General features: G+C 48.9%; 1 protein-coding gene across 1 annotated transcript in view; it reads left to right on the top strand.

Moving 5' to 3' along the window:
• The first annotated feature begins 3508 nt into the window (after nt 1-3508).
• The window catches only part of LOC138742027 (uncharacterized), a 37048-nt gene continuing 18051 nt past the window's right edge, over nt 3509-22505 (top strand). Inside the window, exons 1-4 of the mRNA XM_069896219.1 lie at nt 3509-3597; nt 4098-4200; nt 5514-5635; nt 6073-6220. Coding sequence (XP_069752320.1) covers nt 3509-3597; nt 4098-4200; nt 5514-5635; nt 6073-6220 — 462 coding nt within the window. The remainder of the gene's footprint in view (nt 3598-4097; nt 4201-5513; nt 5636-6072; nt 6221-22505) is intronic.

Below are 22505 nucleotides of genomic sequence, written 5' to 3'. Positions count from 1 at the left end.
CAACTGAAGCCTTGGGGATGGGGAGGCCTTGCGGGACAGGACGCTGATGTCAGTTCTTCCTCTGGATGGAGGAGCACTGGTGTCGCAGCGCACGGAACAGGCCCTTCACCCAACTCGTCCATGCTGACCGAGTTGGCCCATCCTGTTTGTTCCATACCGTTTTAGCCCTTCCTGCCCATCTACCCGTCCAAATTATCTTCTGAGCACCAGCAGTGCTGCCCCTTCCTCCCGGCAGCTCATTTCAGATGCGGACTGACAGTGTTGTCCACCTTCCACCCCCCTCAACCCCGTGTCCCTCTTAGATTGCTCCCCTCTCACATCATGGTCTCTGGTTCTAGAATCACCATCTCTGGGAAAGAAATACCGAGAGAATTCACAGTACCAGTACCCCTCGTGATGTTATAACCCTGAGGTCACTCTCAGCCTCCTACACTCCAGGGAATAAAGACAGCCTATTTTACGTTGTCTCTCAATAATGTAGATTATATTTAATTTTAATTTTTAAAATTTAATTTGGATATACAGCGTGGTAACCGGCCCTTTCGGTCCATGTACCCATGCCACCCAGTTGACTGATCACCCCCGGTACGTTTAGAGGGAATAAATGGCTTTGAGGCCAAGTTTGCAGATGATACAAGGGTTGGTTGAGGAGCGAGTAGCGTCAAGGAAACAGAGAGGCTGCAGAAGAACCTAGGTGGCCCGGTTGGTGTCGCAGTCAGCGCAATGCCTTTACAGCGCCAGCGATCAGGGCTTGGGGGGGTGGATCCGATTCGAAATGTACTGGGGGTTGTAAGTAAATTGGGCGGCACGGACTCGTGAGCCGAAAATGGCCTGTTTACCGCATGGTGTGTCTAAATGAGAAAAAGACGGTCAGAAGAGGTTAACTGGGATGATTCCGGGAATGGAGGGGTTATCCTATAAGGAGCATTTGATAACTCTTGGCCTGTACTCATTGGGATTTAGGAGAATGAGGGGGGAAATCTGATTGAAATATTTTGAACGTTGAAAGGTGTGGACAGAGTAGGTGCAGAAAGGTTGTTTCCCATGGTGGGAGAGTCTGGGACAAGAGGGATGTTGAAAGACATAGACAGAGTAGATGTCGGAAGGTTGCTTCCCCATGATAGGAGAGTCTGGGACAAGAGGGCACAACTTCAGGATTGAAGGGCATCTGCTTAGAACAGAAACGTGGAGGAACTTCTTCAGCTGGAGAGCAATGAATCTGTGGAATTTGTTAAGGAGGCCGGGTCACTGTGTGTGTTTGAAGCGGTGTGGGGGGGATCAACCAGGGCTATGAGGAAAAGGCCGGGCAGTGGGGCTAAGTGGGAAAATAAATCAGCTTGTGGTAGGACATGGGGTAGACCTGATGGGCTGAATAGCCTTTCTGCTTCAATGTCTTGAGGCCTGGTTTTATAAATCTTCCAGCGAGGGTCAGATATGCAGATGTGACCCGTAGATGTGTCAAAATCCGTGCTTGTTGATTGGTTGCACCCCAACCTAGTTCAATAACTCAAGTGGCAGAGAATAGCAAACCCCTCCAACCTCCCATCCACCGCAGGCATCTGTGCGAGGCGCTACCTCAAGAAGGCAGCCATCGCCCTGGTCCCAACCTCATCTCACCCCTACCTTCGGCCAGATGGTGCAGAAGCCTGGAGGCCAGCACTTCTAGGTTTAAGAATAGCCTTCAACCAATGGCTATCAGGCTCTTGACCTTCCCCGAAATACCCTAACCATAAACCATAAACCAGGACCATTAAAAGCTGTCTGCAACATTGAAATGCCACTTTATCACCCTGCACCATGTGGGTCGGGTAGCCCTTATCTGAAATGCCTGGGATTTCGGATTTTATCGGATTTTGGAACACCATTTAAAAAATGCATTTGTTCACTCAGATTCAAAGATACATCACAACACAAATATTTACACCTGCACTAATTCACTGAAGTAGACATTTAAAATCTACACTCTACAATGCACCACTTACGCCCTCCACGTCCCGTTCTCTGACCAAGATTTCTGAACTCTATTGTGCATCACCTTATGGGACCACAGGTGACAAAACATCACGGTTTCAGGACCAATCTGAATTTGGGTATTCAGATAAGGGGTCCTGTAGAAAAACCACATATTTAATAATATTGATGTTCAGTTATCCAGAATTCGAGTAACGGGCAAAAAAAAATAGGGCGGGAACTAAGTTTGTGAAAAATACATTGAACATTGGCTGAAAGGGAGAGGCCAGAGAGTGGTAGTGGATAATTGTCTGTCAGGTTGGAGGCCGGTGACCAGTGGTGTGCCTCAAGGATCTGTATTGGGCCCATTGTTGTTCGTTATATACATTAATGATCTAGATGATGGGGTGGTGAATTGGATTAGTAAATATGCAGACGATACTAAGATAGGTGGAATAGTGGATAATGAAGAAGGTTTTCAAGGATTGCAGAGGGATTTGGGCTGCTTAGAAAAGTGGGCTGAAAAATGGCAGATGGAATTTAATGCTGATAAGTGTGAGGTGCTTCATTTTGGTAAGAAGAATCAGAATAGGACATATGTGGTAAATGGGAGAGCATTGAGGAATACAGAAGAGCAGAAAGATTTAGGAGTGACGGTACATCGTTCCCTGAAGGTAGAAACTCACGTGAATAGGGTGGTGAAGAAGGCTTTTAGTATGCTGGCCTTTATCAATCATTGCATGGAATATAGGAGTTGGGAGGTGATGTTGAGATTGTATAAGACGTTGGTGCGGCCTAATTTGGAGTTCTGTGTGCAGTTCTGGTCGCCTAATTATAGGAAGGATATAAACAGAGTGGAGAGAGTGCAGAGAAGGTTTACCAGAATGTTGCCTGGGTTTAAGCATCTGGAGTATGGGGAGAGATTGGACAGAATGGGTCTTTATTCTTTGGAGCGTAGAAGGTTGAGAGGGGATTTGATAGAAGTATTTAAGATTATGAAAGGGATAGACAGAATAGATGTGGATAGACTATTTCCGTTAAGAGGAGGAAAGTTTAAAACAAGAGGACATGAGTTAAGAATTAAGGGGCAGAGGTTTAGAGGTAACATGAGGGGGAACTTCTTTACTCAGAGAGTGGTAGCTGCGTGGAATGAACTTCCGGGAGAAATAGTGGCGGCGGAGTCAATTGTATTATTTAAGAAAAGGTTGGACAGGTATATGGATGAGAGGAAGATGGAGGGTTATGGGCATTGTGCAGGGAGGTGGGATTAGAAAGGGATGTTTGGTTCGGTGCGGACTAGAAGGGCCTAATGGCCTGTTTCCGTGCTGTAATTGTTATGTTATAAGACCGGCGCCATTAGTTTGCCAATCACGCAGCATGCCATCTCAAGCAACCGGAAGATTCACTTATCCAGCAACTCCCAATCCCCCACAGGTGCCGGATACCATGGTTTTGCGGCACCTGCCTTTTGTGTTTGTTATATTTTTCCTTTATGGTAATTTAATATATTAGAGTTTATTAGGTGCCTGTTGGGCCGCAGCAATAGGAATTTCGGCTCATGTGTACGCTGTACAATGTGTACGACAATAAACGCGTCATCATTAAATTCGCCCTGTTCGGAAAAAAGGCCATCAACTCCAAGGGTGGGTAAGTGAATATTCACCATGACGGTCTGTGCAGGAAAAAAAAAGGTCAGGTGGTCCTCAGTGGGACACTTGGAAAACATTGGCCTAATCGCCGGGGCCAGATGAGACATCCCCCAGGTTACTGTGGGAGGGGATTGCTGGTGATCTTTGAGTCATCAGTGGGGACGGAGGGTGGAAGATGTTTCCCCTTTTTTCAAGGAAGGGAGTAGAGTTCGCTCAGGAAATGATAAGCCAGTGAGTCTTGCTCCAGTGACTGTTAAGTGGATGGAGAAGATCCAGAGAGGCAGGATTTTTGAACGTTTGGAGAGGTGTAGTATGATTAGGAATGGGCAACATGGCTTGGTCAAGGGCAGGCTGGGCATTACGAGGCGAAACACATTGGTGAAGGAAAAGCAGCGGATGTCGCGGATATGGATTCCAGTGAGGCATTCAATAAGGCTCATTTGAGAAAGTATGGAGGCAGGTGATCCAAGGGGACATCGGGTTCTGGCTTTCCCGCAGACGGGTCACATTCCACGTGGAGCTCAGGAACCAGCAGTGTGACTCGGGGATCTGCTCTGGGACCGTGACTTTTATTAATGACCTGGATGAGGGGTGGGGGTTGGTATGTTGATGACACAAAGGTTGAGGGTGTTGTGGATGGTTTAGTAGGCCGTCAGTGGGATGATGATAGGATGCAGAACTGGGCTGAGAAGTGTGAAAGGGTTCATTTTGAGTCAAATATGATGGCAGAATATAGTATTAATGGTAAGATTTGGCAGTGTGGAGGGTTAGAGGGATCTTGGGGTCCGAGTCTGTAGAATGCTCAAAGCAGCTGTGCAGGTTGATTCTATAGTTAAGAAGCCATACAGGCCTTAACTGTGGAATAGAATTTAGGAGCCAGGAGGTAATGTTACAGCTCTACAGGATCCTGGTCAGACCCCACTTGGAGAACTGTGCTCAGTTCTGGTCACCTCACTACTGGAAGGATGTGGAAGCCATAGAAAGGGAGCAGAGGATATCAACAAGGATGTTGCCTGGTTTAGGGAGCAGGCCTGATGCAAACAGGTTGACTGAAATCGGCCTGTTCTTCTCGGAGTGGCGGGGGATGAGAGGTGACCTGAGAGAGGGCTGGGGTAATGGTTAGCACTTTACAGTGCCAGCAATTAGGACCGGGGTTCAAATCCTGCACTGTCTATGAGGCGTTTGTACATCCAACCCTGTGTCTCCGCGGGTTTTCCCTGGAGGCTCCGGTTTCCTCCCACCGTTCGAAATGTACCAAGGGGTGTAGGTTAATTGGGTATAAATTGGGCGGCACGGACTTGTGGGCCGGAAGGACTGTTATTGTGTTGTATGCCTGAATTTAAATATAAAAATTAAAATTTTAAATTTAAAATAGATTATGTGGATAGTCAGAGGCTTTTCCCCAGGGCTGAAATGGCTCCCACAAGAAGACATGGGTTTAAGGTGCTGGGGAGTGGGTACAGAGGAGATGTCAGGGGTACATTTTTTTTTATGCAGAGAGGTATGGGTGCGTGGAATGGGCCACCATCGACGATCGTGGAGGCAGTTATGATAGAGTCCTTTAAGAGACTTTTGGATGGAGCTTGGAAAAATAGAGGGCTATGGGTAATTTCTATGGTAGGAACTTGGTCGGCACAACTTTGTGGGCCGAAGGGCCTGTATTGGGCTGTATGATTTCTATGTGCTATGTAGATCTTTTAGGTGGTCCTGGTTTCTGGTTACAGCACAGTGGGGGGTGGGGGGTATTTAAAATGATGTATTGATGTGATTATCATGCACTGTACTTGAGTGTGCACCGTGGTCTGGACAAACACCCATCTATCTGGTTGCAGCTGTACAATCAGAGGATAATAAACTTGAACTCGAACTTCAGGTGCTGATTAGCTGCTGGCTAAAAATTCTTCTTGAACCCAGTGGTGCGTGGAATACGGAAGTCTGCAGACACTGTGGATTATAGGGAAAACCCACAGAAATGCTGCGGGAGTCCTGGTGTCAATTGGACATGATGAGGAAAGGAGAAAATTTAGTTTGGCTCTGTGAAAGGAGACAGAGGGGAGAGAGGGAGAGAGGAGGAGAGGAGAGGGGAGATGGAGAGACGGAGAGAGAGAAGAGGGAGGGAGAGGGGAGGGGAGAGAAGAGAGGGTGGAGAGGGAGGGGAGAGAAGAGAGGGGGGAGAGGGAGGGATAGAGGGGGGAGAGAGAGAGGGATAGAGGGGGAGAGAGAGAGCACTGCAGGGTTAAGTTCACCGGCAGAAGAAGAAGGGGGACGAGTTGCTAACAGGAACTGGATGAGTCGAAGTTAATGTAAGAGTGGGTCCGGATGAGGTGAGGTATGGTGCCTCCAATGTGAGGGTGGTCTCAGTCTGGCAGGCCATGAAACCGTGGGCAAACATGTCCGCAAGGGGAATGGGGCGGGAGAATTGAAACGGGTGGCTCCTGGGTGATCCATGCTATTGCAGCAGTGCTCACTGAAGCCATCTCCCTATCTTCACCCAGTCCCTCCATCATAGAGAAGACCATGGCAGGAGCGCCGGACAGTGGAGGACCCTAGTGGTGTTGATCTCCAGGCCCCTGCACCCCTCAAGTAAAGGCGGCGACAAGAGTGATGGAGCAGGCCAGAGGGTCAGTTGGGGTGACGTGGGTGGGTGAGGGTTTCTCTGACACTGGCTTGGAAGTAAGTGAGGAACAAATTTAATTTTTTTAAAATTTAGACATACAGCTTGTGTCACTCGATTACAGGCAGTACCCAGGTTATGAACGTGATCCGTTCACTGGTCTGACTTTAAGTCGAATTTGTAGATGTTGGGACACGCTGCAGGTGCAGCTTTTAAATCATAGAAGAGGCTTCGGGCTTTTTCTTGCACTAAACAACAGGCAGATTACACTGATTTTGGTCGGCAACGCGATCTGATTCAAAATGGCAGGCGGCCTTCCTCGTCCCTGTTGAAGCCATGTGTAGCCAGTTTGCAAGTATGAATTGTCTGTAAGTTGGGCGCTCGTAACCCAGGGACTGCCTGTACACCCAATTGACCCCCAACCACCATCCCCCCCACCCTCGGTACGTTTTGAACCGTAGGAAGAAACTGGAGCCCCACGCAGACATGGGGAGAGCGTGAGAACTCCTTACAGGCAGCGCGGGATTTGAACCCGGTTCACTGGTGCTGTAACGGCATGGCGCTAACTGCAACAAGGGAGGTTGAAGGAGAGAGACGGAGGGAGGGAGGGAGGAGGAGGGTTGCCTGGGAGGGAAGGGGGGGGAGCGAGCAGAGAAGCAGCGAGGAGGGGGAGAGTGAAAGGAGAGGGAGGGGATGGGCGGGGGGAGATGGAGAAGGGGGAACGGGGAGAGGGGGAAGAAACCGAGAGGGAGGAGGGAGAGCGGAGAATGTTGGGGTGGGGAGAGCGACAGGATGTGGGGGGGAGGGTAACGAGAGGGATGGACGGAGTGAGAGAGGACGTAATGTGGCAGAAGGGAGAGGGCAAGAGTGTTTACTGACGGATGCAGGAAGGAAGGAGAAAGAGAGGGATATGCATTGAGCAGCTGTGGTTCTCTCCCATTCGCTAAATGAACCGTTTCCATGGTAACCTTAAAAGGGCAATTTGTCAAATGGTGAGGGGCCCAGGATGGTGTGTGGACCCCTCTTCATGCTGAGATTCTGTGTGTGTGGAATGAGGATAGCTAACAGAAGGGTACTCTGACATGGGGGGTGGGGGACCCAGGATGCTTCTCGAGGGGATTAACACTCGAAACACAGGCAATATTGCAGTCAAAATGTGCTCAGCTTTTGCAAGAGACGCAGGTAATCTGATCTTGGGCCGAGCTCCCCTTACCTCAGGGCTGGTTCTGTGGTCTTCTGCACCCACCCGTGAAGGTACATGTCCTTAGGACAGCAGGGCCTCCCTCAGTATAGGACAGGAGCAGGAATAGGCCATTCAGCCCATTGAGTCTACCCCACCATTTAATTGTGAGCTGATCCATTTCCCCACTCAGCCCCCACTGCCCGGCCTTCTCCCCATGACCTTTGATGCCCTGGCTAATCAAAAACCCATCAATCTCTGCCTTAATTACAACCAATATCACAGCCTCCACACCCACCTGTGGCAACAAACTCCACATATTTACCTCCCTCTGGCTGAAGAAATTCCTCCGCATCCCTGCTCTCCGTGGACATCCTTCCATATACCATATCTTTCTTTGGCTTGGCTTCGCGGACGAAGATTTATGGAGGGGGTAAAAAAGTCCACGTCAGCTGCAGGCTCGTTTGTGGCTGACCAGTCCGATGCGGGACAGGCAGACACGATTGCAGCGGTTGCAAGGGAAAATTGGTTGGTTGGGGTTGGGTGTTGGGTTTTTCCTCCTTTGCCTTTTGTCAGTGAGGTGGGCTCTGCGGTCTTCTTCAAAGGAGGCTGCTGCCCGCCAAACTGTGAGGCGCCAAGATGCACGGTTTGAGGCGTTATCAGCCCACTGGCGGTGGTCAATGTGGCAGGCACCAAGAGATTTCTTTAGGCAGTCCTTGTACCTTTTCTTTGGTGCACCTCTGTCACGGTGGCCAGTGGAGAGCTCGCCATATAATACGATCTTGGGAAGGCGATGGTCCTCCATTCTGGAGACGTGACCCATCCAGCGCAGCTGGATCTTCAGCAGCGTGGACTCGATGCTGTCGACCTCTGCCATCTCGAGTACCTCGACGTTAGGGGTGTGAGCGCTCCAATGGATGTTGAGGATGGAGCGGAGACAACGCTGGTGGAAGCGTTCTAGGAGCCGTAGGTGGTGCCGGTAGAGGACCCATGATTCGGAGCCGAACAGGAGTGTGGGTATGACAACGGCTCTGTATACGCTTATCTTTGTGAGGTTTTTCAGTTGGTTGTTTTTCCAGACTCTTTTGTGTAGTCTTCCAAAGGCGCTATTTGCCTTGGCGAGTCTGTTGTCTATCTCATTGTCGATCCTTGCATCTGATGAAATGGTGCAGCCGAGATAGGTAAACTGGTTGACCGTTTTGAGTTTTGTGTGCCCGATGGAGATGTGGGGGGGCTGGTAGTCATGGTGGGGAGCTGGCTGATGGAGGACCTCAGTTTTCTTCAGGCTGACTTCCAGGCCAAACATTTTGGCAGTTTCCGCAAAGCAGGACGTCAAGCGCTGAAGAGCTGGCTCTGAATGGGCAACTAAAGCGGCATCATCTGCAAAGAGTAGTTCACGGACAAGTTTCTCTTGTGTCTTGGTGTGAGCTTGCAGGCGCCTCAGATTGAAGAGACTGCCATCCGTGCGGTACCGGATGTAAACAGCGTCCTATACCATATAATCATGTAACAATTACAGTACACAAACTGGCCATTTCGACCCTTCTAGTCCACACCAATTTACATGAAACTCCCAACTAGTTCCACCTACCTGCTCCCTGCCCATAACCCTCCAACCCCCTCACATCCATGTACACAACCAACCTCCTCTTAAATGAGGGAATTGACCCTGCCACAACAACCTCTTCCGGAAGGCCATTTCACTCAGCCACCACTCTCTGAGTGAAGAAGCATCCTCTTATATTACTCCTAAAGTTTTGCCCCCTAACCCTTAACTTATGACCCCTTGTTCCAATCTCTCCAACCCTCAAGGGGAATGAGCATATTCACATCTACTCTATCTATCTCCCTCATAATTTTAAATACCTCCATCAAATCCCCTCTCAACTACACTCCAATAAATAAAGTCCCAGTCTACTGAATCTTTCTCCGTATTCAAGATACTCCAATCCAGGCAACATTTTAGTAAATCCCTACACCCTCTCTACCTTATTGATATCCTTCCTATAATTTAGAGACCTGAACTACACACAATATTCCAAACATGGCCTCACCAATGCCTTGAACAATTTCAAATCACCTCCCAGCTCCTGTATTCTATGCTACGATTTATAAAGGCCAGCCTTAAGCAATCCCACAGATGGCAGAGGGATTACTTAAAGTGGGATGTGAGTGGAAAGAAAAAAGGTTGAGAACCACTGGTCTAGACTCTCCCACTGGGGGGGGATCAATCTTTCTACATCTACTCTGTCCACGCCTGCCAAAATGTTTCAATGAGATTCCCCCTCATTCTCCTAAATTCCAATGACTACAGACCAAGTGCCATCAAACGCTCCTCATATGGTTAAGGTCCCATTATTGTCACATTTAGAATGTAACATACATGAAATTCTTTAACTTTGTCCACCTTAAGGAAGGCAGAGAGTCGCCACTTTGTCCAATGCCCCTCATGGAAATGAGGCCCCAGCGAACAACGAATTCGAGACCCCAGGTTTACAAGGCCAGTGCTCTAACCCCTGAGCTATTGGAGATTTATACCTTTCTTTTCAGGAATTACCCCAGTGAACCTCCTTTGAACCCTGCGCACACACACACACACACACACACACACACACACACACACACACACACACACACACACACACACACACACACACACACACACACACACACACACTCTCTCATTCTCCTTCCAACCATTTAAATTATTTATCTTTCTCCATCAGACAGGACTTCTGCACCTCCACTCCCCCACAGTGTGACTCTCCATCAGTCCCTCCCCCCCTCCACAGTATGACCCTCCCCTAGTACTACACTTGGAACTTTGTCCCCAGTGATACATTCACATCTGAGCGGCACTGGGATGTGTGGTCTTGGGATTTTGTGAGAGGAACGGGTTTGGGCACAGTTGCCATGAGAGTCCTGTCACCACACTCATTATCAGTGCCAGGCAGAGATGATACTGGGCATAATCTTCCCATTCCCCTCAATTGAGTCCCTGACACTGGATGGGACCCTAGAGCTGCTTCTCCCTTCTCTCTGCCCCCGCTGTGTTGTCAGGGCCTTGGCGACTTCAAAATATGGAATTGCATAATAGAAAAAAAGGCCTTTTGGCCCATATGCTTCCTCCATGCTATCTGTGCTACCTGTCCATGAATACTTGTCCTGCATATGTATTTGTCTGTGTCTGCGTGTTTTCCACTGAGGACCAGAGAACACTATTTTATCGGGTTGTACTTGTGCAATCAGATGATAATAAACTCGGCTTGGCTTGGTGATTTGGCATGGCTTGGCTTGGTGACTTGGCTTGACCTGGCTTGGTTTGACGACTTGGCTTGGCTTGACTTGGTGGCTTGGCTTGTCTTGGCTTGACCTGGCTAATGCCACTTCCCTGCATTAAGCCTGAATCATTCTCCTCTCCAGTGCTTTTTAAACATATTTCCCTCCACCCCTTCCTCTGGCAACTCATTCCACCCCAGTTCTGTGTGAATTTTTTTTTTGAGGAAACCACAAGCAGGCTGGACATGCAGTGGAGGTTGGATATTTGGATTTTCAAAAGGCCTTAGACAAGGGGCCACCTATGAGGCTGCTTCACAAGTCAAGAGCCCATGGAATTATGGGAAAGATACCAGCAAGGGAATTGCATTGGCTGATTGGTGGGAGTACCTGTGGTGTTCCGCAGGGGGTTGGTGTTGGGGCTGCTAATTTTTATGTTGTATGTTAATGATTTGAATGGCGGAATGAATGGCTTTGTGGCCAGGTTTGCAGGTAATACAAAGATCGGTGGAGAAGCAGGTAGCAAGGAGAGAACCGAGAGGCTGCAGGGAGATGGATCGATCACCAGAATGAGCAAAGACGCGGTGGCACTGTCACGGTGCCGGCAACCTGGGTTTGAATCCCACACCGTTTGTAAGGAGGTTGAAAGTTCTCCCCATGTCTCCCGCCCTTCAAAACATGGATGAGGGTCGAAGGTCAATGGGGATATTTGGCCAGCACAGGTTCGTTGTGCAAAATCTGATGTGCAAAGTTTTATCCCTGTGACAACAGTCTGGATGCTTGTGGAAATATAAACTTGAAATCGCTTCCAGATAACTTTGGCCCAGCTGATCTCAACGGTACTGGTGTGTTTTAATATAACGCACGTCGGATTGCATTCTACCAGTGATGCACTGAGTTAAGAATTTATTCTGCACTTTGAACTCATGCCGGCTGCAAAATGTGTGTGCGCGTGTGTGCAGGAGACTTTTCAAATGTTCAAAGGCCTGGAGAGAGTAGATGTGGCCAAGTTGTTTCCCCACGGTGGGACAAGAGGGCGCAACTTCAAGACTGGAGGGTGCTGATTGAAAACAGGTGCGGGGGGAATTTCTTTGGCCGGAGAGAGTAGGGAACCTCTGGGCGGCTGTGGAGGACAGGTCGTTGGGCATGTGGAAGGCAGAGGTTGATCGGAATCGGAATAGTCAGGGCTGTGGGGAGAAGGGTGGGGAGCGGGGGCTGAGTGGGAGAATGGGCCAGCCCCGATGGAATGTGAGCGGACTTGATAGGCCAAATGGCCTATTTCGGCTTCTATATCTTGCGGTCTTCAAACCTACCTCCCAGATATCTTTTAAAAATTCCTCCCTCTCACCTCAACATGCCTTCTAGTTCTGGATGCCAGTCCTGGGGGAAAAGATTCTATCAGCTATCATCTGTTCTCAACCTATTTTTGGCTGTGTTTCCCCCTCCCCCCCCCCACCCACCCAGGACTCTTAAGTTTATGGGCCCCCTTCCCTGTGAAGGTTTTGTTCCTTCTGTACTTCTCTCCGACTGACTACATTAAACATATTAGAAAATATTGAGGTGAAACGAGGCTTTTCCTTCAATGTGCTGTGGTCCCTGGGGAGGCTGTAGGGCCCTGTTTAGAATAGCTTCTCTATCTTAACTATGCCTCCTACAAGGTAATATTCACCATAAGTCAGTCGTCAGCCTCCAGTGAGAATAAACCCAATCTCTCCTTGTAACTGCAACAGGCCAAGTCTGATGACTCTCTTCGGCACTCTCTTCATTGCTGTCACACCTTTCCTGCAGGGTTGTGACCCAACCCTCCCCAAACAGGCTGCCCTAGAACATGATCTCCCAACTATCAAGGCTCCAGCCTTTGAAGGCAAGTTCACCAAACGCCTTCTTGTTTAATTATTAACATTAGATGTGCAGCATGGCAACAGGTCCTTCGGGCCCACGATCCCGTGCAGCCCAAGTGCACCCAAGTAATGGACAAACCACTTGCTTGTGGAGGGTGGGAGGAAACTGGAGCACCTGGAGGGAATCCACGCAGGACACGGGGAGAGCGTTGAAACACCTTACAGACAGCGGTGGATTGGAATCCAGGATGCTGGTGCTGTAAGTGTTGTGCTAAACCACTAGGATAACAGTTCCATCCCTTCTGCACCCACGCACATATGTACACATGCTTATATATATATACACACACACACACACACACACACACACACACACACAAATGCACACACGTACACTCACACATGCACGTGCCAACACACACACGTACACACACATGAATGTGCAGATGCACACATGTGCACATATGCATGTACAAATGCACACGTGTATATCCATACACAAATGCATATACAAACGCACACACATCCACATGCCCATGCAGTGCACACACATATACATGCAAACATGTACATACTCAGCACATGCAAACACACACATTTGCAAATGCATGCACACACAAGCAAATATACACTACACCAATGTACACACGTAGATACATTCTCATAATCTCTCACACACATGCACACATTTACACATCTGTTTAGATGTACACACAGATATGCCACCATCACTCCCAAACACACTTCTTTCTTTGGCTTGGCTTCGCGGATGAAGATTTATGGAAGGGTATGTCCATGTCTGCTGCAGGCTCGTTGGTGACTGACAAGTCCGATGTGGGACAGGCAGGCACGGTTGCAAGGGAAAATTGGTTGGTTGGGGTTGGGTGTTGGGTTTTTCCTCCTTTGTCTTTTGTCAGTGAGGTGGGCTCTGCAGTCTTCTTCAAAGGCGGTTGCTGCCCGCCAAACTGTGAGGCGCCAAGATGCACGGTTGGAGGCGATATCAGCCCACTGGCTGTGGTCAATGTGGCAGGCACCAGAGATTTCTTTAAGCAGTCCTTGTACCTCTTCTTTGGTGCACCTCTGTCTCGGTGGCCACTGAAGATCTCACCATAGAACACGATCTTGGGAAGGCGATGGTCCTCCATTCTGGAGATGTGACCCACCCAACGCAGTTGGGTCTTCAGCAGCATGGATTCGATGCTTGCGGACTCTGCCAGCTCGAGTACTTCGATGTTGGTGATGAAGTCATTCCAATGAATGTTGAGGATGGAGCGGAGACAGCGCTGATGAAAGCATTCTAGGAGCCGTAGGTGATGCCGGTAGAGGACCCATGATTCGGAGCCGAACAGGAGTGTGGGTATGACAACGGCTCTGTACATGCTGATCTTTGTGTGTTTCTTCAGGTGGTTGTTTTTCCAGACTCTTTTGTGTAGTCTTCCAAAGGCGCTATTTGCCTTGGCGAGTCTGTTGTCGAGTGTGTTATGTTGTCACACATAACACAATCTTACACACAAACTTCACACACACACATAAATAATGACAGTCACAATCTCACACACACACATACCCCCCCCCCCCCCATGTGGGCACAATTATCTGCACATTGATGAAAACCTCCCAAAATAGCCCTCACTACACCCAGCTGGAGTGCATTTAACTCATCTGCTCATCATTTTAATTACCCAGATTATGTTAATGAGGGCCTCTTGCTCTCATGAATATTCATTGGCCAGGCACCTGTGATGAAATCAGGGTTCAGTTCGAATTCGGGGACTGAATTGTCTCCCATCACTAGCTCCATTACCCTCCCCCCCCCCTCCACTCCCCCATGAGACCCTGAGACACATGGTTTAAACCCTGGATCTCTGGAAAATGCACTCGCCAACCTCGAGGCAGCTCAGGGAGGATCACCAATCCCTGGGGTCAAGAGTTTATGACACTGAAAGATGGTTTTTGCTTGCTACCCGGAAAATAATCCCATCAATCCAATGCATGTTCTCTTTCCCTGTAACTCCTGCCTTCCCCCTTCCCCCACACACACAGGGATTAGCAGCATTAAGCCTCCTGGGACAGTGACTGCCGACAGATTGATTGGCCGCCTTGTGGGAGAGTTTAAAAGAGAGCATCAGTTTGAATTCAAGGTGCTCCCAGTTTAATAGTTGCAGAGTTATACTGCACGAATGCAGGCCCTTCAGCCGAGTTCTTCCATGCTGACCGTGGTCTACCTGAGCTAGTACTCTCTTGCTTGCATTTGGCCCATATCCTTTGAAACCTTACCTATCCATGTACCTGTCTAAACAGTGTATAAATAGCAGTGGTGTCTGTGGGTGTGTGTTGGTGTATATGTGTATGAGTGAGTGTGTGTATGTGTGGAAATGTAAGTGTGAGTGGGTGTATGTGAGTGTGCATGCATGTGTGGCAATGTAAGTGTGAGTGTGCATGTATGTAAGTGTATGTGAGTGTGTGCTGGTGAGTATATATGTGTGTGAGTGAGTGTATGCATGTGAATGTGTGTATTTGCGAATGAGTGTGTTTTGAGTATGAGTGTGTGAGTATGAGTGTGTGAGTGTGCGTGTCTCGTCCTAATATAGCCCTGCTGAAGAACATTCATCCAGCTGGTCATGCATCTTTGTAGATGTGCAGATGAACTTGGTCTTGTTATGAGCCCAGAGGACCCCAAAACCCAGCAGGAATAGATATTCACCAAGACAAATGGTTACTTAAACAAAAGTTACTTTTAATTATCTTTAAACATGAAAACAGTATCACACTTTAACTTATTACTATTAACTTAACCCCCTTCTAATTCTAAGCACACATGTGTGTAAGCGTGTGTAAGTTCAGAAAAGTTCTTTGGTTCACAGTCCAATCTCACTTCTCATTCCTCCAAGTTCACTGGTTGAATAAGAATAAATTCTTATTCTGTACACAGAATTTAACATTTATAAAGTTCACCAGGCTTTGGTGCTTGAAAGGTAAATGGTTACCACTCAGAAAGGTTCTTGTTGGTTTTCAGAGAGATATTCATTGTTCGCTGGACACCCACAACTAATTCCTTTTATAAATCTGCCACTTCAGTGTCTTGCTGACGAAACTTTCCCCCTCAGGGTTCTCCAGATGATAACCTCTTTCTTTCAGGTCACCACAGAGTTCTTTTTTGTTTCCCTTATTCCAAGTGAAACATTAGACAGCCAGTCCTTTCCTTTTGCATGATCCACAAGGGCTTTGACCAGGCTGAACTAAGCACTCACAGTATCAAATCGGGTTTTCCACAAGCTTGCCAGCTTGTCCTGTTCCAGTCCCAGCTGCTACTGCTGACTGTAAAACTGTAGAACTGATCTCTCTCTGAGAGGAAAAAGCCTGTTTTACAAAACCACGTGACCCCCTTAGAACAGCAAGTTCTCCTCCAGACAGAATGCGGCTCTGACAAGTTCTTTCATCTGTTACCTTTTTGTAAACAACAATCCATTAGTGAAGTCTCTTTGGCACTCTCCAAAGCTCTTGCAAAGGCTGTTGGCCCCGACATGTCTAGCCTGGGGCAGAGCTCCAGTGTAAAACATGGTTTTAAAATGTTTGTATGTAACCTACACTAACAAACCCTGCCACAATTTATCTCCCAAAACATATCTATATTCCGTCATAGTCTTCTTTGTCTTAGAGATGTGTCACCCACAAATGTTAGAGCTGCACCTGGCAGAGCAGTCAGCAGTGTGAGCAGATGCCAGGCTGAGCATGCAGCCCTGAGGCATGCGGGGCTGAGCATGCAGCCCTGAGGCATGCGGGGCTGAGCACGCAGCTCTGAGGCGTGCGGGGCCAAGTAAACGACGCTGAGGCATGCTAGACCGAAATGCAGCCCTGAGGTGTGTGGGGCCGAGCACATGGGTCTGAGGCATGCGGGGCCGAGCACATGGGCCTGAGGCATGCCAGGGCTGAGCACGTGGCCCTGAGGCACGCTAGGCTGAGATGCAGCTCTGAGGCATGCGGGCAGAGCACGCGGCTGTGAGGCGTGCGGGGTCAAGCACAATGACACCTGAGGCTTTGGTACCAACCCAGACAGACTGTGGCCTATCAGTCTAGAAGTTCAGTTCAGGATCCAGTTTCGGGGAGGGGTGGTGAATTACAGGGGCCGGTTCGAAACATGATAGGCTGTGGACACGGAAATCCCGGAGGAACTCGGCTGAGCTCTTGGGTGGCCCAGTTGGCGTAGCGGTTAGCGTGACGCCTTCACAGCGCCAGCGACTGGGACTGAGATTTGAATCTGTGAGGAGTTTGTACGTTCTCCCCATGTCTGCGTGGGTTTGTTCCCGGGGGCTCCGGTTTCCTCCCACCATTTGACGGGGTGTAAATTGGGTGGAGTGGACACGAGGGCTGAATTGACATGTTACTGTGCTGCATGTCTAAATGTCTATAGGAGACAAAGAATTATTGGCGACGTTTTGGGCCTGAGTCCTTCTTCAAGGAAAAAATCAGAAAAGTCAGAAGCAGGATATTATCAGAAAGTCTCCAAATTGCCTTTGTTTCCCAACCCTGCGCTGCCCGTTTCTACCTCCTACTCCAGATCCACAAACCCAATTGTCCCGGCAAACCCCACATGCTCCTACTCCACCAAATTAGTCTCCTCTTACCTCAACTCTGTTTTATCCCCCTCCAGTCCCCACCCAATCCGGGACACTTCACACACCCTCCATCACTTCAACAACTCGCAGTTCCCTGAACTCGATCACCTCATCTTTACCATCCAATCCCTATACACCTCCATTCCCCATATCCCAGGCCTCAGAGCCCCTTGTTTCTGTCTGGACAATAGACCCAAGCAGACCCCTCCACCACCATCCTCCTCCGACTGGCAGAACTTGTCCTCACCCTCAACAATATCTCCTTTGACCCATCCCACTTTCTCCAGTGAAAGGGTTGCCATGGGGACCCTTATGGGCCCTGGCTATGCCTGCCTTTATGTTGGCTACATAGAGCAAACCATGGTACAAGATGCCACAGGCAAGACCCCTCAACTCTTCCCCTGCTACATCGATGACTACTTTGCACCCATGATGAGCCCATTGACTTCATCCACTTTGCTGCCAACTTCCACCCCGACCTCAAATTCACTTGGTCCATCTCTAGCAACACTCTCCCTTTCCTTGATCTCTCCGTCTCCATACACTCGATAAACTCTCGACAGGCATCTACAACAAACGCACCAAGCCCCACAGCTTCCTTGACTACACCTCTTCCCACCCTGTCCCCTGGAAGGATTCCATTCCATTCTCTCAACTCCTCCGTCTCCGTCGCATCTGTCCCCAGGATGAGGACGTCCATGCCAGATCATCAGAAATGTCCTCCTTCTTCACACCACGTGCCATTCCCTCCACCACCATCAATTCGTTCCTCACCCGCATATCCTCCATTACCCGCACATCTGCACTGGCCCCCTCCACCCCTACGCACAAGGACAGGATTCCTCTCATCCTCAACCAACCACCTCACCAGCATCCACATCCAACACATCCTCCTCTGCCATTTCTGGCACCTACTACATGATCCCACCACCAGACACATCTTCCCCTCTCCACCTTCTGCAGGGACCGCCCCCTCCATGACTCCCTTGTCCACTCCTCCCTCCCCACCAATCCTCATGAAGGGAAACCTAAAAGTCAATGACCAGGTGAAATTGGTAGTGAAGAAAGCGAATGCTGTGTTGGCATTCATTTCAAGAGTAAAGAGGTGTTAATGAGGCTCTATGGGGCACTGGTGAGACCCCATTTGGAGAACTGTGTGCAGTTTTGGCCCCCCTATCTTAGAAAGGATGTGATGTTGTTGGAGAGAGTGCAGAGGAGATTTACTAGGATGATTCCTGGAGTGAATGGGCTAACGTACAAGGAGCGTTTAGCAGCTCTTGGGTTGTATTCATTGGAGTATAGGAGAATGAGAGGAGATCTCATATTTTCGTATTTTGAAAGGTTTAGATAGGGTGGATGTGGGTAAGATGTTTCCTTTGGTGGGTGAATCGAGGACAATTAGAAAATTAGAGGCTATCCATATAAAACAGAGATTAGAAAGAACATCTTTAGCCAGAGGGTCATAGATCTGTGGAACTTGCTGCCACATACAGCAGTGGAAGCCAGATCACTAGGAGTATTTAAACAAGAAATAGACAATCTCATTAGTGAGGGCATCAAGGAATATGGGGAAAAGGCCAGAAATTGGAACTCGTGTAGAGTCACTTAGTGTACATTTATGGAACAGACTCGATCGGCCAAGTGGCCTACTGTTGTTCCTTGGTCTTGTGATCTGTGCCCACACCTCCTTCTCTCACCACCATTTGGGGCCACAAACAGTCCTTCCACTTGTGAATCTGCTGCATCCATTGCATCCGGTCTCTCCCGCTGTGGTTTTCTTTACAAGGGAGACACCGGATGCAGACTGGGAAATCACTTTATTAAACACCTCAGCTCTGTCTGCCGCAATAGTGTGGATCTCCCAGTGGCCACCCAATTCAATTCTCCTTCCCATTTCATTGCTGACATGTCTGTCTGTGGTCTCATGTACCACCAGACTGAGACCGCCCGTACATTCAGATTTCAAATTTCTTGTCAGCATACACACATAACATCACATACAACCTTGAGATTCCTTCTGCGGGTGCGGCAGAATGACCATTAATTGGAAGTGAAAAAAATAAACTGTACATTATGTAAACATGTAAACAAATAAAGAACTGGAAATAGATAATGAATATAAACCGACTGTGCAATACAGAGACAAAATCAATGAAGTACACAAGACAGAGTCCTTAAACGAGTCCCTGATTGAGTTTGTCGTTGAGGAGTTTGATGGTGGAGGGGTAGCGTCCGTGCCCGAACCTGGTCGTGTGAATCTTGTGGCCCCGACACCTCTTTCCTGATGGCAGCAGCGAGAACAGAGTGTGGGCTGGGTGGTGTAGATCATTGATTTTTGCTGCTGCTCTCCGAAGGCAGTGTTCACTGTAGATGTTCTTGACGGTGGGGAGGGATTTGCCTGTTATGTCCTGGGCCATGTCCACTACCTTATGCAGGGCTTTACATTCAGGGGCATCAGCGTCGCCTGTACCAGACTGTGATGCAGCCGGTCAGCGCACTTTCCACCGCACCTCTAGAAATTTGCCAGGGTTTCCAGTGTTGCACCAAACCTCCTGAGGAAGTCGAGGTGCTGACAGGCTTTCTTCACGATACCACTGGTGTGTTGGGTCCAAGACAGTGACTCCCAAGAACGTAAATGTCCTCCCCCTCTGATCCCCCGATGATCAGTGGATCATCCACCTCTGGTTTTCCCTTCCAGGGGGCTACGAACACAGCCCTGTGGTGCTTTGGGACTAACGGGGACAGTGGAGGAGATGTTTTCATTGATCCTCACTGACTGTGGTCTGGAGGTGAGGAAATCCAGGATCCAACCACACAGCGGGGTGTTAACACCCAGGGCTGGAAGTTTGCTGACCAGTTTGGAGGGTTTGATGATGTTAAATGCTGGACTGTAGTCGGTGACGAGCATCCTGATGTCTGCAACTTCACTGTCTAGAGGAAAAACACTTCATCTTCCACGTGGGAAAAACCCAACACCCAACCCCAACCAACCAATATTCCCCAGCAACTGCTACAACCATGTCTGCCTGTCCCGCATCGGACTTGTCAGCCACAAACGAGCCTGCAGCTGACGTGGACATTTACCCCCCTCCATAAATCTTCGTCCACGAAGCCAAGTCAAAGAAGAAGAGTTTTCGTTCAACCCACCTCCCCCACCCCTCGTGGTCTCTCCATTCCCCGTCTGCTTTTGCACACGTGATAAATCCAACTTCATCACTGATCACATCCAGTTGTTGATCTGGACGCTTCTCCGTTGTTTGAAATCGGATACTTTCTGATATAACCTGCTTCTGACTTTTCTGATTGTTCCTTGAAGAAGGGCTCAGGCCCGAAACGTTGGTAAATATCTTTGTCTCCCAATAGACGCTGAAAAGACCAGCTGAGTTCCTCCAGCATTTGGGAGGGTTTATCTACAGGGAAAGTTTCAACAGATTAAGACTTTATTCCCTGGAGCTGCGGAGAATGAGGGCAGATTTAAATGAGAAAATACAAAATTAACTGGGGTACAGACAGAGTTAATGCAGGCAGGCTCTTCCCTCTGGGGTGAGGGGAGACATGAACTAGAGGACAGTAAGAGGAGGGTACAGTTAGTGTAGAGGGGGGTACAGTTAGTGTAGGGGGGACACAGTTAGTGTAGGGGGACACGCTCAGTGTAGCAGTGGGACAGTTAGTGTAGAGGGACACTGTTAGTGTACGGGGACACGGTTAGTGTAGGGGGTCTCAGTTAATGTAGGGGGGGGTCATGGTTAGTGTAGCTGTGTAACAGTTACTGTAGAGGTGGCATGGTTAGTGTAGAGGGTTCACGGTTAGTGTAGAGGGGTACACGGTTAGTGTACTGGGGGTACGGTTAGTGTAGAGGGGACATGGTTAGTGTAGGGGACACGGTTAGAGTAGGGGGACGGTTAATGTATGGGGACATGGTTAGTGTAGGTGTCACAGTGGAGGGACATGGCTTGTGTACGGGACATGGTTAGTGTAGGGGGTCACGGTTAATGTAGGGGTGTAATGGTTAGTGTAGCTGTGCAACAGTTAGTGTAGAGGTGGCATGGTTAGTGTAGAGGGGTCATGATTAGTGTAGAGGCCTTACAGTTAGTGTAGAAGGGGGACACGGTTAGTGTAGTGGGGGTATGGTTAGCATAGGGGACACAGTTAGTGTAGAAGGGGATACGGTTCATGTAGAGGACAAAGTTATTGTAGGGGACACAGTTAATGTAGAGGGGGCACGGTTGGTGTAGATGGGACACGGATGGTGTAGGGGGTGATGGTTAGTGTAGCTGTGCAACAGTTAGTGTAGAGGTGGCACGGTTACTGTAGTTGGGTCACGGTTAGTGTAGAGGGGGACATAATTTGTGTAGAGGGGACACGATTAGTATATGAGGACACGGTTAGTGCAGGGAGGGACATGGTTAATGTAGAGGGGACACGGTTAGTGTTGGCGTCACGGTTAGTGTTGGCGTCACGGTTAGTGGAGGGGACATGGTTAGAGTAGAGGGGACATGTTTAGTGTAGGGGGGCACAGTTAGTGTAGAGATGAGACAGTTAGTGTAGGGGACACGGTTAATGAAGGGTGGACAAGGTTAGTGTATGGAGACATGGTTGGTGTAGGGGGATCATGGTTAGTGTAGAGGGGTACACTTAGTGTAGAGGACAAGGTTATTGTAGGGGACACAGTTAATTTAGAGTGGGCACGGTTAGTGTAGAAGACAAAGTTATTAAAGGGGACCATTAATGTAGAAGGGCAATGATTAGTGTAGGTGGGACATGGTTAGTGAAGAGGGGTCACGGTTTGTGTAGAGGGGGACACGATTAGTGTAGAGAACACAGTTAGTGTAGAAGGGGACAAGGTTAGTGCAGAGGGGACACGGTTAGTGTAGGGGACACGGTTAGTGTAGGGGAAACAGTTAGAGTAGGGGACGGTTAGTGTAAGGGGGTCACGGTTAGTGAAGAGGGGACGATTAGTGTACTGGTGGTACAGTTAGTGTAGTGGGACACGGTTAGTGTAAGGGACACAGTTTAGAGGGACATGGTTTGTGTAGGGGGTCATGGTTAATGTAGGGAGGTCATGGTTAGTGTAGCAGTGCAACGGTTAGTGTAGAGGTGGCATGGTTAGTGCAGAGGGGGACATGATTAGTGTAGAGGGCATACGGTTAGTGTAGAAGGGGACACGGTTAGTGTAGTGGGGCTATGGTTAGTATCGGGGACACAGTTAGTGTAGAAGGGGATACGGTTAGTGTAGATGACAAAGTTATTGTAGGGGACACATTTAGTGTAGAGGGAGCACGGTTAGTGTAGACCACAAGGTTATTGTAGGGGACACAGTTGGTGTAGGCGGGACACGGTTAGTGTAGGGGACACGGTTAGTGTAGTGGTGGTACGGAT

The sequence above is a fragment of the Narcine bancroftii genome, chromosome 8 (genome assembly GCF_036971445.1).
Source record: "Narcine bancroftii isolate sNarBan1 chromosome 8, sNarBan1.hap1, whole genome shotgun sequence".
NCBI lineage: Eukaryota > Metazoa > Chordata > Chondrichthyes > Torpediniformes > Narcinidae > Narcine > Narcine bancroftii.
This window is presented reverse-complemented; position numbering and strand designations above follow the sequence as displayed.